The 14,875-nt window shown below is 40.6% G+C and overlaps 1 protein-coding gene across 1 annotated transcript in view; it reads left to right on the top strand.

Moving 5' to 3' along the window:
- Positions 1-231: 231 nt before the first annotated feature.
- Positions 232-14,875, top strand: part of LOC109476871 — a 21,791-nt gene continuing 7,147 nt past the window's right edge. Inside the window, exons 1-11 of the mRNA XM_019777887.1 lie at positions 232-897; positions 7,048-7,215; positions 7,370-7,525; positions 8,064-8,237; positions 8,869-9,066; positions 9,584-9,736; positions 9,989-10,078; positions 10,579-10,692; positions 11,169-11,310; positions 11,932-12,005; positions 12,544-12,700. Of these exons, the coding sequence (XP_019633446.1) occupies positions 775-897; positions 7,048-7,215; positions 7,370-7,525; positions 8,064-8,237; positions 8,869-9,066; positions 9,584-9,736; positions 9,989-10,078; positions 10,579-10,692; positions 11,169-11,310; positions 11,932-12,005; positions 12,544-12,700 (1,549 nt within the window). The 5' untranslated portion in view covers positions 232-774. The remainder of the gene's footprint in view (positions 898-7,047; positions 7,216-7,369; positions 7,526-8,063; positions 8,238-8,868; positions 9,067-9,583; positions 9,737-9,988; positions 10,079-10,578; positions 10,693-11,168; positions 11,311-11,931; positions 12,006-12,543; positions 12,701-14,875) is intronic.

Below are 14,875 nucleotides of genomic sequence, written 5' to 3'. Positions count from 1 at the left end.
ACATTCGTGTAGGGTTACTCGTATTTATAGAGACTTTCATACGGTAGAAAAATTAATATCAAGCAAAGAATAAGAGTATTTTATCTACTTAAAACTACAATACATGCTTAGATATCAAGAATATGCTACCAATTTGTTTAATATAAAAATCTATAAAAGTTCTGTCTACCCTTGAAGTTGGAATCGCCCACTAGCTGTGACGTCATGTCAAACTTTTTCCCAGGTGACCAGAGCTCGTTCCCAACACTCCCGCCTGGCACGTGCTGACGGTGACAACCGGGTCCCGCACGGGGGCCTTTGCGGCGGAGTTATGATTGAAAGATTACGGCGTTGACATGCGATGAAAAGATATTTTTCGGGGGTCGGACTTTGCGACGTAGCAACTGCTGCTCGTGTGTTAAATAATTGCTTCCTGTGAACTGAGCCGGTGTGCAAAGTTAGGGACGCGGTCGCTAAGGGAGTTTTAACGGTTGCCGCTTACTATAAGGACAATTAGTACATTTTAGATTTTCAGTTCCGTTTACCCATTGTTATTCTATACTGCGGCTGGTGAACTGAGCGCTCAGGGAAAAAAGAGCTCCCAACTTTTCATCGTCTACCAATCCAAGTTTTGGAGACTCTGAAAGGAATTTTTTTTCAGAATGGAGCTTTTTATGGGTTTGTATTTGTGATGCAACAACGGAGTCTGTCCGTTCTAGAACTCTCACGATGTGACGATTAAAAAAGAAAGTATTGTTCAACTGAGGAAGGTGAGTGTCCACTTCGGAAGTGCCAATGGCCTTGACCACCCGCAAACTGCGGCCATGGAAAGACGTCCAACCGGACATTCAGAAGAAACTGAGGAACTGGAATTCCCAAAGGAACGCGGACAATGTCACCATTCCATATGGACTACAGGTGCGCATACTTACGATCCTCAGATTCACAGAAGGAAAGAAAAAATATATCTTTATTTCTTAGAGATTTATCTTAATTTGCAAGCTTTTGCACCGCAAATTTCATCAATTTTGGCCTTTCCCTCACAAACCTTTTGCCATTTGTTATTGTTGCCCCCCTTTGTTACCATGGCAATATTTGTGAAATAAAACTTTATGGTGCAATTCACTGCTATCTGTAGTAGTCAAACTGCCATTTGAACAATAAATACAAGTAAATAGTTCTACAGTCCACGGTGTATCAATCTAACTCACCCTCCAATTTGCATTGTATTAGAGGGATTTAGAGCATAAGAATGTCTACTTCTGTGCAAAAATATACTGGGATACTGAAGCAAAATGTCTGAGTTCGATCTGACTCTTTGAGGTGCAACAAATGCAAGTCATAACATTCCCTTAAAGCATTAACTCCAGATGTAAAACTATTTTGGTAACAGTGTGCCCTAAAGACACTACAACATGTAGTACACACAACCATACACTGTCAGGTCAATTTATGATTTGATATGATAACTATCTTTTGTATCCACACCGGATAAACCACCTTTGTCAGACCATGCTTTGTTAAGATAAGGGGTTCTCGCCTTAAGGTAGTACTCTCTGAATGATTTCATGGTACCTAGCACTAATCTCACCATAGAAACAATGTTCTCATGTTTCAGGCGTGACAAATACTGTTATGAATTGGTAGTGAAAACTCAGGTCCACCCATTGAAGTTTTTTGGGCTGGAAAATAGTTAAAGCTGTCACTGAATAATTGACTGACATTTTTGATAAGAGCAGCTGCTATTCAGATAACTTGTGGGGACAAGACTGTACTTGAGGGCCTGCATGTTCTTTTTCATGAGGCGTAATCAGGCCTTTTTAGACTTCATAATTCATAGGCAGCCTCCGCAAAAATCAACGTAATTCGTAATAGGACATCAGCCGCAAATCGTAAAGTCGTAATCAGCTCTGAGATTTTAACGTTATTCGTAATCGGTGGTGAAAATTTTGCATAACTCGTAATCACTACCCCCCATGCAGGCCCTCTGTACTTGTGTGAAGGGTAGATATGAATAATGTATTACTGTCTTTGTCACATAGTTGGTTTAGACGTCACTAGCTCATGGCCACTCAGTTGTGATATAAACCAAAGAAAGGTTGTCGCCAACGTTGCATTTCCTAGCATTTTCTTCTGTCAATGGAATAGAAAAGGCTTTATGTTTCGCTTGAATGGAGGACAACTGCTTTACCTTTCATTTAATTGTCACAACTTCTTCTTCCTTTTGAAATAATCTAGTGAGCTAAACTTAATACAGATTTATTTTTGAAAGGGTCAGTATACGTATTTTGTGACAAATACCTACTTCAATATGACAAACTATAAGTGGCACTACAGTCACAAAGTCCACACTATTCATATATACACTGTTTTATCATAGGTCATCAGCGCTTGAAACAATGAAACAGGCAACACCTGTTTTTTATCAGAAGATTTGTACAGAATTAGACATGCAGTCATTTAGTTTGACAACATTCTTCCTTCAGTTAACCAAAATTGAAGGTAAATCATTGTTGTTTGTTTGTATCTATGGATACTAATTGTTTAGCACCACAAACAAGTATAAGGGCCTGTGTCATGATTGAACAACAAAAGTTGTGATGTCACGCAACATTGTTTTGTCCATAGCAACAGATCTATAAATGTTCGACACATTCCTGTAGAGTATATCATAGGCACGAACTTTGGTTGCTTGACAAAAGTCCAAGTCTACGCACAACATGAATCCGGAGATCTTTTTGTTAGCCTTTTGAGTTTCCTTAAGGAAAAATTCTACCAAACACATCCAGTTGGCCTGTGTCAGTTATTTCATAAACATCAGCTTAACACATTTGTAAACAATAGAATCTTTTTTGCGTCCTCATTTCTAAGTGGTATTTAGTGTATGGCCAAACAAATGTCATGTATACTTATGCTATAGGCGAATTCTATTCAGGATATATGCAAAATCTCTTCAATACCCGTATCATCATAAATCAAAAGGACAATGAAAATGAACCATAGAAACAGACGTTTAGTGGTAGAATTTTTAAACATTGTGTGCAGCCAGTTTATACACATGCTAAATCCATTTCACGAGTGTTAGCCTGGCATTCCAAACCAAGTGTAGTCCTTAAAGGCAAAAATGGCTTTGCGAAAAACAATACAAATGTAAGATGTTCCATTCTCTGTTTACCAATTTTTTTTACCAAGAACTAACCTGCAATACAGTTTTTTGGGGTCATAGTATTAGCTTGATCAAAGGTGCAGAAAGCCATTGCAATATTGTTGTGACTTTTAGTTTGAAAATAATTGCTTTGTTTACTTGGTTGCCACTAGCAACAGGTATAAGAAGACAGGTTGAAGGGGAATGTTAGTGGTGTCCAAGTTCCCTTGCTAGACTAAATAGTGATGTGAAGTCTTCTTGAAATTTCTAAAAACATTTTGTCTTTAGGCCACACCAATTTAATTTCTTGATTAACGGATTCGCCGCTTCATTTTTCTCTGATTTGCAAATAAAAATAAAAATTCAGAATCAACTGCAAAATGCTCATATTTTGCCCTGAACAGTTGAAAACAGTCCTTTTCTTGCTACTTGTTACAGTCATCCCATATTTCAATGCAGTGGTATCATTTACAGTTCAAAATTCATTGTTTAAATTTTGAACCGGCCTGGTGTGTTGACTTCATGTCTCCTATCATAACCATTTTGGGCAATAATAGGATGCCTAGGCCTGTTTTTATTTTATTTTTTTTTCGCCCGCCCGCTCCATTATTTTTCTAGAAAAATCCGTTAACCAAGAAATTAAATTGGTGTGGCCTTAGCTTTAAATTGAAAGGACATTGTTAGTAGCAGCAGGCTGGAATGTCTGGACATTTCAAACTTTAAAGTTAGTTGAAGGCATCTGTATCTGTATCTGTCTGTATCTGTATCTGTATAGCCGGTATAACCGCCTTTCGGCGTAACACACCAGCTTCGCAGGCACGCGGCGCGGCGGCAGCTGGCTATATTACACCGATCGACTTGTTACACCTAACCCTTGAACTTCTAGCTCTAGACATTGTTTAAAGCTATCCTATTGACAATGCCCCTACTGTACTTGGTGACAGTGAGTTCCACTCTGCGATAGTTCTAGGAAAGAATGAATTCTTGAACACCTCAATCCTTGGTTGATAACTCTGGTACTTGAATGCGTGGCTATTTCTTGTTCTCTTCTGGGCTGGTATTAGGTACTTAGTAGTTGGGACATCCACCAGTTTATTAGTCATTTTGTACATCATGCATACTAGTAGTCTAGACATCTTTCTTCTGTCTTCCAGTGAGGTCCACTGTAGGTTTCTTTTCATTTCCGTGACACTAGCACCTCTTACATAGTTGTTCATACAGAATCTTGCAGCTTGATTCTGTACCCTTTCCAATTTGTCTTTGTCTTTCTTTGTATATGGATCCCATACTGTCGCAGCGTATCCAATGCAATTTCAGGATAACAAAACTGGAAATATTCTGAATAAGGCAATCTTTGTGATATTGACACATACTGCTTCACATTAGCACATTTTAGTCAGCATTTCAGGCTTTGGGCATTCAAAACTGCAGAAACAAGTCATAAGATGATATATAATATTATTTTCTGGGCAGTACCCTAAAAATCACCTTCCAGTAACCATTTTCTGTCAGAATTTCGGGAATTTTGCTCGATGAGGGTCAATATACACTGTTTTTCAACTCAATATGTAGATAAATGACTAGAATATTGGCTTTGGAAAAATTAGGTTTCCAAACCCTAATAACTGCACTGGATGCCTTCAGCAAAGTCTTTGGTGCTATGGCCACAATAGCTTATACAGGATATGCCAGTAGTTTTCTTTACCAGCAACAAACATTAACATAAAGGAGAGAAAATGTCTCTAAGGAAACTGTTTGCTCTTTCCCCGTCTTGAAGGTGCTTGACATTTAGCGGCCATCAATGACTCGATAGTGGTGATTACATATCAAGTTTGCAAAGTGGGCAGTCCATATTTTCAACACTTCTGAGGCTTGGGTAAACTATTTGTGAAGGGGCTCATAAAGGGACATGGGCGATAAACGAACATTGATTTGGTTAATTATTTATGTAGGGCTTTGATAGAGTTATAGGGCCTACGCAGTGCGTAAATATTAGCTTGGTCTAGGGAATAAAAGATCATAATTGTTTGAGAATAGTTCTTTAATATGTAGAAGCAAACTATCAGCTGGATTTGCAGTTACTATTTTGTGTCAAGCACCCATATCCTCTTCGGCAACGTAATATGCACTGAGAGAGAGTGAAGAATGTTTAATTGTTCCATGGAAGGATTTTGAGCCTTTCAGTAAGAATTTGCCTGTGAGTTTTCCACCTTTGGAGCCATATCATCAACAGTAATGAAAAATACAAAAAAAATTAAACTGTGCTTTAGGCCACACCAATTTCATTTGTTGGTTCTTGAATCAACTCCAAAATAATTTTGGCCCGGTTGAAGTGCTATATAATTGTAGGATGTCTAGGCCTGTGTTTCTTCTTTTTTTTCTGCCCTGTCTCTTCATATTTTTCTGAAAAAATCTGAGAATCATCAAATCCAATTGGTGCGGCCATGAATGTTATTTTTCACATGTGATTTTAAGACACAGAAGGCTGATTCAAAGACAAAATTGAAGCTCAAGGTCAAAAGAGTCAACTTTCTAGTATGTTGACAGTAAATATAAAGCTGACATAGATGATGTTTTTGTGTAAGCAGTTATGTGTTGATGATAGCTTATAGATTGGAAGAGGCCGTCTGAGTTTGAGGCTTCTCAGTTTTCCCTGCCTTTGTCTCTTTTTGCTTTGAAACTATATTTTTAGCTCTTTGTTGTGTTTCTCTTGGGCTACTCAAGTGAAGCAAAATTTGTGGGCAAACAAACATTGAACTGAGGTCTTCAGAATTGTTGTCTTTTGTTCTTAAAAACCAAACTTGAAAATTGTAATGTAAATTCAAGGGGATTCATTCCTCAGCTAACCGACATCTTGCACATGCAGTCATCCCTCAGTAAGACATCTGGAACTGCATAGTTCCTGTTTGGAACTTTTATTCAGCCTGTCACACGACCGGTTTTGCCTGTGTGGCTTCTTCAAGTGTACAGAGACTAAACTTGAAAACTGCATTCAGTTGGAACTTCAAATGTTTTAGCAACAATTTTTCCTCATTCATTGTATAATATCGCTACAGGGGACTGAATGTATCACCTTTCTTTCTCATACTATCAAGTTTAATTCTCCCGGTTTCAGAATCAATCTACTGTGACCCAAACACCAATTGGCCCATGACATGACAGGGTCAATCCCTCTTTGTAGTATTATGTGGCACAGTATGGCACCCATGGATCAGATGGAGTGCCAAAGGTTCATTGTTACAGTTCTATTTGAAAAATTCAACCCTGAAAATGTTGATAGGATACCCCAACATTTATCCTGATTTTCAGCCATAGCTCCCAACACATAACATTTGGAGCATGATGTAACATTATATGCTTTTGATTGTAACATTGACATTGAAGTACAAGTTTGTTGTGTCTATGTTTCTTGTCAAGGGTAACACAATGCTAGAAAAGACACACTGTCAGGTGTCTGTTTCAAAACCTGCTTTACTGACATTTTACTGAAATGAGACTGTCAGTTACTGATCAGTTCCTGGAAATTCAATATACTAGTAGATCATCGAATAGATATGGAGGGAACTAAGAGTAAATTCTTTATTTATTGCAATAATACGATATGAGGAATCATTTATATACATGCAAATTCCAAGTCACCACACAGGTTTTTTAATTACATTTCTAATATTTTTGAATTATTTTCAGATAATTTGGAAATATTGTAAGTATTCTGAAATTAACATAAAAAAAGTACTTGAGTAGCATGTTTTTCAAAATGCCATAATTAGCCAAAATTTCGAAAGTTGCAATAAAAAGGAGATCTTAATTTCAAAATGTTTTGAAACACAATTTGGATTTATGTTATTAATAAATATTATGAAATTATAATAAAAATGTTATATTACAATTTCGTTCAATGTGCTGTTTTGTTATTACTTCAGCTGGAGCACAACCTGTCCCACCCCAACCCTGTACGCTGCATGTGCTCCCAGCGTGTCCTGACGGGGGACATCTTTGTGGCCAATCAGGGCGTGGGAGTCACCAACCAGCTGTACCTGTGGAACATCGACGCAGACACCAATGGCGCTGAACTAAAGAAGTACGTCAACATTTCATGTATCAGTTGAAAAAGAAGAACTCTTACTACAGGAACTTGCAGTACTACTTTCATTGTGGCCTTAATTAATCCGACTAATTTTCCACCCCCCAATCAGACTGGACTTTGTTTTCTGCCAATTGGACTGGACATTGTTTTCCACCAACCCCTTAACCGATGTTGACTTTTCTAACTGCAGATATCCTGTGACCCCTGCTATGACCCTGCTGAAGTGCATCCCTAAGGTCCACGCTCTGGTGGGCTACTGTTCCAGCGACATGACGATCAACATCTTCACTGACATGCTGCACGACTTCAAACAGGTTAGGACTTATTTTGTATCAATCCATTTTTGTATTCAATAAAAAAAGTAACTTGTACGTAGCTCTTTTACTTTGGCCTGTGAAGTCCAGTTTGAAAGCTAACTTGCCCCCACATCGTCACACTAGGTGTTAATGAAAACAGATAGCTCCAACACTATTTGAGCACCATGGACTACTTTCAGCACCAAGGACAGAACCACAAGAGATTGTTATAACCTATCTTTCACAATCTGGAAAGGAAGTGCAGAAAACATGCACAAGGCTAGGAATAGTGCAATGTTGCTGTCCTTGGTGAGAAAACCATGAATCCCAGCTCAGAAAAGAACAAGAAACAGTCATGTCTTCAAATTAGTTACCATGGTGACAGACATTTGGTTGAGTTCATTGACCTTATTTGTTTGGAGAACAAAAAGAGGAAACAGAGCAAAAACAGTGTGTTTTCCTTAGATAAACATAATCAACAACCTACAACTAGTTTTTCCTCAGAGCAAATAGATATCACTCACTTAAAGAAAATTTCTGATACTGTTTTCCACAGTTATCCACAAGCCCCATGCCGACCACTGTCTTGTCCATGGCCTTCCTTGATGACACTGATGAGCTGGTGTTGGGGACAGTTGGATCGTTGCTGACCTTCAAACTCGGCATGTTTGACATCCGGGCCAAGCTGGTGCCATCCAAGCCCTTCATCACAGATCTCACCAGAGATCAGGTACAGATTATTTCACATCCTGCAATGCAGACTGTTATTGTCAAAAGCAGGGCTCTAGTCAGCTCAGATTCTTTCCATCCGCCCAGTTTTGTAATCAAATCTGGGGCAAGCAATCGCAGTCTTAAGCAGGGTCCGGGAAATTTGGGGTTTTCAAGCCAATCAAGAACGCAATTTCCAACATTTTGAGACTTCTTAGTTGTCACTGGTCCGTTGAATGTCTTTATGTTTTTACCCAAGATTTTTCAAGTTAGAGATATTGGTTGAAAAAAGTTTTCCGTCACATCCCAAGTGCTAGGTTTAAAAGTTTATGTACAGGAAATTTTGAAGAAAAAGAGAGAAAGAGAGTGACTGGCTCTCAGTTGATCTCTCATAATCATCTGTATCAAACTGAAACATGTTTCTATGATGTGAATTTTGATGTAGATAATGGACGAAGTATTTAGTATCTTGTATGCAAATTTAAAAAACTACGGAGCTATACTTTGTAAATTCAAGGAAATTCAGACTGATACAAAATGTATGCCTGCCGGTGGAATAATAAAGATTCATTCCTTCATTCATTCTCTCTTACCATTCATTCTCTCTTTGATACCATTCATTTATTCATTCATTTATTCTCACCATTTTGCAGTGGGTTCTGAACCTACAGGTGGACAGAAGGACGAGGCAGCTGATAGCGATGTGCGATGACGGAGTCTTCTTCATCAACTACAGCAGCCGCATGCAGGAGCGTTTCCTGCCCAACTGGCACAAGGCTGACCTCAGCTGCTGTATCGCCTACAGGCCCAAGGAATACTTCATCACTGCAGCAACAGATGGGACCATGAAGGTATTGTTACAGTAGACAGGGGTGCCAGAGTATACAGTGCAATTTTACAGAATACAGTGCAATTTTACGGAATACAGTACAATATTGTATTAGTATACAGTGCAATTACGGAATACAGTGCAATTTTAAGGAATACAGTGCAATTTTATGGAATACAGTGCAATTTTAGTAGTAAAATTGCACTGTCTACTAGTAAAATGATACTGGTAGAGTTCCCTTGATTGAATGATGTTTTCAAATCAACATGTACTTTTATGTACCTGATGCTCTTATGTGTAGGGTTTGGAACAAGTAACTGCCCAATATCAAAACACTTTTCTGGTCTGTCTATCTTTAAAAGGCAATCCACGATTTGTTCAAACAAGACAGTTTAGGTGTGTAGCAACTCTTTTAACACTTTAGCTGTTAAATTTGAACCCTATAAGATTAGCCATTAGGCTAAGGTTATCGTAATAAACAGAAAGAAATGAGGTGAGATTGAAAAGTACAATGTCATGTGTTTCTTTTCCATCTCCAGGTGTGGAACTCCATTGTGTTCAGCCAGGTCCATGAGTTTATGGGCCACTATAACCACATCACAGGGCTGGCTCTGCACCCCCGCTACCCACTACTGGTGTCTGGGTCCAGGGATGGGTCCATCAGGGTTTGGAGGCTGGACACTCTAGAACAGGTTAAGTCAGATCTCAGCTAAAAATGGCCGGGTCAGATTGGTAATCTGCTTATTTATGCTTTAAATAGCCAATCTTTGAATCAATATAATTATAGAAAAAAAGGGATACCACTGAAGTTCAGCAGTGTTGGTAGTAAGAAAAAATTATACCTATCGTTACTCTAGTAACTGTTTTGGTACAATAGCGTTGGTCAAAAAGACACGGAAAATTGCCAATTGAATATCAAATAAATGAAATTCCTTTGTTTTCAGACCTATCGTTTGGACATAGGGGATGACATCTTGGAGATGAGCATGTTAGGGTCAGGCACTATATTCTACAGGACAAAACATCAGATCAAGGTAGGTGACTAGCAATAGCAATAATGTGTGTAATGTCAGGTTTGTTCAATTTATAAAATATAATTTAGATGCAATGGAAAAGTCAATCAGTATTTTCAACCTTCATTTAACCTTGAAAATGTGCAAAATATACTCTTTGGCCATATAGCCACTTTTCAAGAGTTCAAGGGAGGATGGTCTGGGCCTCTGGGGTTTTTAAAATGCATCATTATTACAGTTTCAACACTGGGGACTAAGTTCAGCACCAAGGACAGCACCACGAGACAGTGCTTTCCAGTAAATTGTAACTTCTGTACTGCAAACTTATCATTACCGTGAACAAATAATTCGCCGACATTCTTTTTGTTGCACCTGCAGTCACCCCGAAAGTATAGTTCCGTGAACATGTCCATTTTTCTCAGACTGCGAACTTTTGCTACCTCGCAAATTAAGTGACAGACAGTAGTCTGGCGTTTGTTGTAGCATTTTGTACTGACAAGAGTTTTGTACCCTACATGTAGGTGTGGTACCTGAACCAGTTCCACTCTACCTTCAGCCACGTGTACTGTAGTGTTAACAAACTGGTACGCATCAACTGGGCAGGACTGCCATCACGGGTCCTGGTGACAGGAGAGGTAGGAACTACAGGGCTTCAAATACTTTTTTTGGGGGTTACCCACTGGGCAACCCATTAAAGGCAAAAGCTACAGGTTGCCCAACAATATTTCAGGTTGCCATCAACAACAGCTAAGATTTAGGGAGAGGTAGGGGGTTGAATTTTGTTTCTCAGGTTACCCACTGGGCAACCTATTAAAGGCAAAAGCTAGGTTGCCCAACAATATTTCAGGTTGCCATCAACAACAGCTGTTTATTTTAGAAGGCAAACTGTGACTTAAGCCAGGCCACCTGTAATTTGTGTATTTCAAAAGCTGTAAGCTTTGATTGCTGTTAACTTAAAAAAGTTGCTTTGGATTAAAAATCATAACTTGTGTGGCATCTCCAATAAGTCTCGCACAGAAAACATGACTTGTAGAGCAAGTGTGGATTAATTTTGAACCGCCACATTACTGCAAGTGTAATGTTTATTTGTTTGTTTGTTGTTTCTCTCAAGGATGGCAGTGTACGTATTCTGTCAGCTGTTTCTGGGGTAGTGTTGAACATCATCTATCCCATGGCCACCTACCAAGTTCTGGATAACCTAGTGTATGACCCCAGTGCCAACAGAATCTTTGCAGTGCTGAAAGATGGAGAGGGTATGTCACTTAGTGCATTAAAATCTGGCTGGAGTAGTCCCCATTAAGATTAGAAAAAATCTACTGGGGAATCCAAAGGATATCAGATGGTAGAAGCCCTCTATGGCCTAGGAAAAAAATGTTGTTCCATGGCCTGTTTCATGACCAATCCTAGCCTTTTTTCTGCAGAACCCTGCAAGGGACACAAATTTTTCAACCATTTCTGTCTCCATGATCTGACTCCTGAGTGATTAAATGTTGTACAATCAGTTTTCCAACATTGATATTGAAAATGTAAGTGTCCTCATGCAAGTTTTGCTTTGTAAAACTGTATTGTTTAAGTTGGATCACTAGAGATCGCCAAAGTCTTTAAAAAAGGGGATAATCAGTACCTACCGACCCTAATTGTTTTCAGGACTGAAACAGGAAACACAACATTTTTTTTCCTAGGCCTAACTTCTACTTAACTTCTTCTAATGAAGAATGTAATTTTGTTCAGAATTAATGTTTCATCAACCTTTTTATCTGCTTTTTGTCTCATTGATACTGTCACGATTAAGATTACAGACTGTACAATAACTTATCGACACCACCATTGTACACATCACATGAACAGCCTGTTTCCCTTTGCCCTATGAACAGTTCTGGTGTATGACAGCTCCACCAACCCCTGTATGCCTCAACAGCTGCTCTGTCCTGAGACGGACGATGAACAGGTAGGAAAATCTAAATACAGGTGCAACATGACATTGCTTGGGAAAAAATACTAAGACACTACATTATTTCCATACAGACATCCTCCTTAGGCCACACCAATTGGATTTGTTTTCTTTAGAAAAAAATATGAAGTGACAGGGCAACAAAAAAACAGCCCTATTAAACAAGCCCCAAAATCTATGATAGGAGCCATGAAGTCAACATACCAGACTAGTTTATGAATCAAACAATACATTTTAAACATTATTGAACCAATGCACTGATAGATGGAAAAACTGTAACAACTAAGAAGACACAGAGCTTTTGTCAACCCTCTGGGCCAAACTATGAGCATTTTGGAGTTTTGAATTTTTTTTTTACAAATTAGTGAGCAGGTTAGCAGGTGAATCTGAGTACCAATTAATTAAATTGGTGTGGCCATACCGGTACTTCATTTTTCTTACTTGCTATTCCTTTTTTTTGCCATGAGTATTGAGCTTGCCGTGGTTTTTTGTATAGATTTTCAGTCCATTAACCTTTTAACCTCTTCTGTCCCAGGTACTGAGCGCTGCATTGATAAAACTGGAGTTGGCGCTGGGGCAGGAACACACCACAGCTGGGAAGGCAGTTGTGTTTGCAGGTCACAAGAATGGACAACTCTCCCTGCTACAGGCTCCCGACCAGCTCAGGATGCAAAACATCCAGGCACACAGTGGTGGGTATACTGTTTATGGGGTTTTAAACTTCAAGCCTCTTTTCACAATACTCAAAATTTACATAGGTGGGGGGGGGGGGGGTATTTGGATTCTCCCTGGATGGGGCACAATTTTTTTTTTCAGAAACAATTACACAGATATTACAAGATGACAATGTTTCCGAAACTTCAATGAGAATAGCGAAACACGTAGTTTATGACCCACTATGCATGTTGTTATAGAGTCTAATAGTGCAATGCACAAAAGATTTCTTCAGTCTTTTGGTTCTGGCGTAGGAGACATGCTTTGACTGTTCCTCAGTGTTCTACCTGTTATATTCTCGATCTTGAACTTGAGACGAGGCGGGCCGATACCATTGGATGGTCTTTAATCAGGAGGGTTAGTAACTCTGAGGTACATAGATGCGTCTGCTCAATCTGGGGTCCCGGCAGAAAGAGAGAGCGTGGTAGGGTCCGGTTACTTGAGACCACTTGGACTAGTCTAATACACGTAGTAAGAGAGGGGTGTTTCCTGGCTTGACTTTAATATCACTACATCCCCCTTTCTTTAGCAAAAGGTTAGTTAAAAGTGCATGCATTAACGCTACTTTATTCTTTAAACTAGCAATTCATTGTCCGTGCTCATTGTCCGTGTTCATTGTCCATTGCATTAATCACAAATCCAGCTTTGTTGGAGGGTTGACGGTGCGTCCCGATCTCGTGACGTAGGCTGCAGTGGGCGGTGCTGTCACCACTGGTGTAGTTGTCACGGGCGGTGTAGTCTCTGCCGGTGCGTTGGATGTCACCGTCATGGCTGGAGTGTTGTCTCCTGACGCTGGTGTTGGGCTACCGCTGCGGGGGTAGGCGTTCGTCTTCAGGAGATGCTTGTTGTTGCGCCTGTATTGTGCACCTTCAGGCGTCTGGATGATGTACGACCTCGGTTGGTCGCATTTGCTGACTACGGTGGCGGGCGTCCACTTGCCGTTTGTCTGTTGCATTCGGACGGCGTTGCCTGGTGTCAGCGTAGGAAGACTTCTGGCATTCCTGTCATACCAGGTCTTCTGACGTTGTTGTTTGTCTTGTAGCTGCTGCCGCACATCTTTGTGATTGACTGACTGCGGCATCAGTTGCTCGTTGGTCGTCGGCAAGCGCGTACGCAGTCTTCGGCCCATCAGGAGTTGTGCCGGCGACGGCAGAGCATTGTTTACTGGAGTATTTCGATACTCCAGCAGCGCGAGGAACGGTTCCTTGTTATCTGCTCGCGTCTTCTCTAACAGGTGCTTCATGGTCTGCACTGTTCTTTCGGCCAATCCGTTCGACTGCGGATATCGCGGGCTCGAAGTAGTGTGCTTGAATGACCATGCTTGCGCGAACTTCCTGAACTCTTCGCTCGCGTACTGAGGTCCATTGTCGCTGATGACCTCTTCTGGTATCCCGTGTGTCGCGAAAGTTTTCTTGAGCTTGGTGATGACATCAGTGGACCGGGTGTGCTCGAGCTTGTGGAGCTCGACGTATTTGCTATAGTAATCTACCACCAGCACAAAGTCCTTCCCGTCCCAGTGGAACAGATCTGTGGCCACTTTCTGCCACGGCCTCTGTGGTGTTGGGTGTGGCATCAAGGGCTCCTTCGCATTGGACGCACGGTTCTCTTGACAGGTCACACATTTCTGGACTTTTTCATCAATCTGGCCATTCATGCCAGGCCAAAAAAGGATATCTCTGGCTCTTGCCTTGGTTTTCTCTTGCCCAAGGTGGCCTTCGTGCAAGATGTCCAGCATTTCTCTTCTCATGGCCTTCGGGATCACGATCTTTTGTCCCTTGAAGATGACACCTTTCTCAATGGTTAGCTCGTCCCTGTGATTCCAGTATTCTGTCACTCGGGTGTCACACTGTCGTTTTGTGTCCGGCCATCCTTCCCGGATGGTGTCCATGAGGATGATCAGCTGGGGGTCTCTTCCTGTTTCTTGGCGGACCTCTTGCATCCTCTGTGAGGACACAGGTATGTTGCTGGTTACCAGGTGTACCTGTGCCTCGAACGTTTCGGACATATTGTCCGTCTCCTTCAGGTATAGCCTGCTCAGGGCGTCAGCTACCGGTATCTCCTTGCCGGGTCGGTGCTGTACTGCCAGGTCGTATTTCTGCAGCCTTAACAGCATTCGCTGCAGCCTGGCTGGTGCTGAGCTCAGCGGCTTCCTG

This window comes from Branchiostoma belcheri, unplaced genomic scaffold (genome assembly GCF_001625305.1).
Source record: "Branchiostoma belcheri isolate BF01 breed outbred unplaced genomic scaffold, Haploidv18h27 scaffold4, whole genome shotgun sequence".
Lineage (NCBI taxonomy): Eukaryota > Metazoa > Chordata > Leptocardii > Amphioxiformes > Branchiostomatidae > Branchiostoma > Branchiostoma belcheri.
This window is presented reverse-complemented; position numbering and strand designations above follow the sequence as displayed.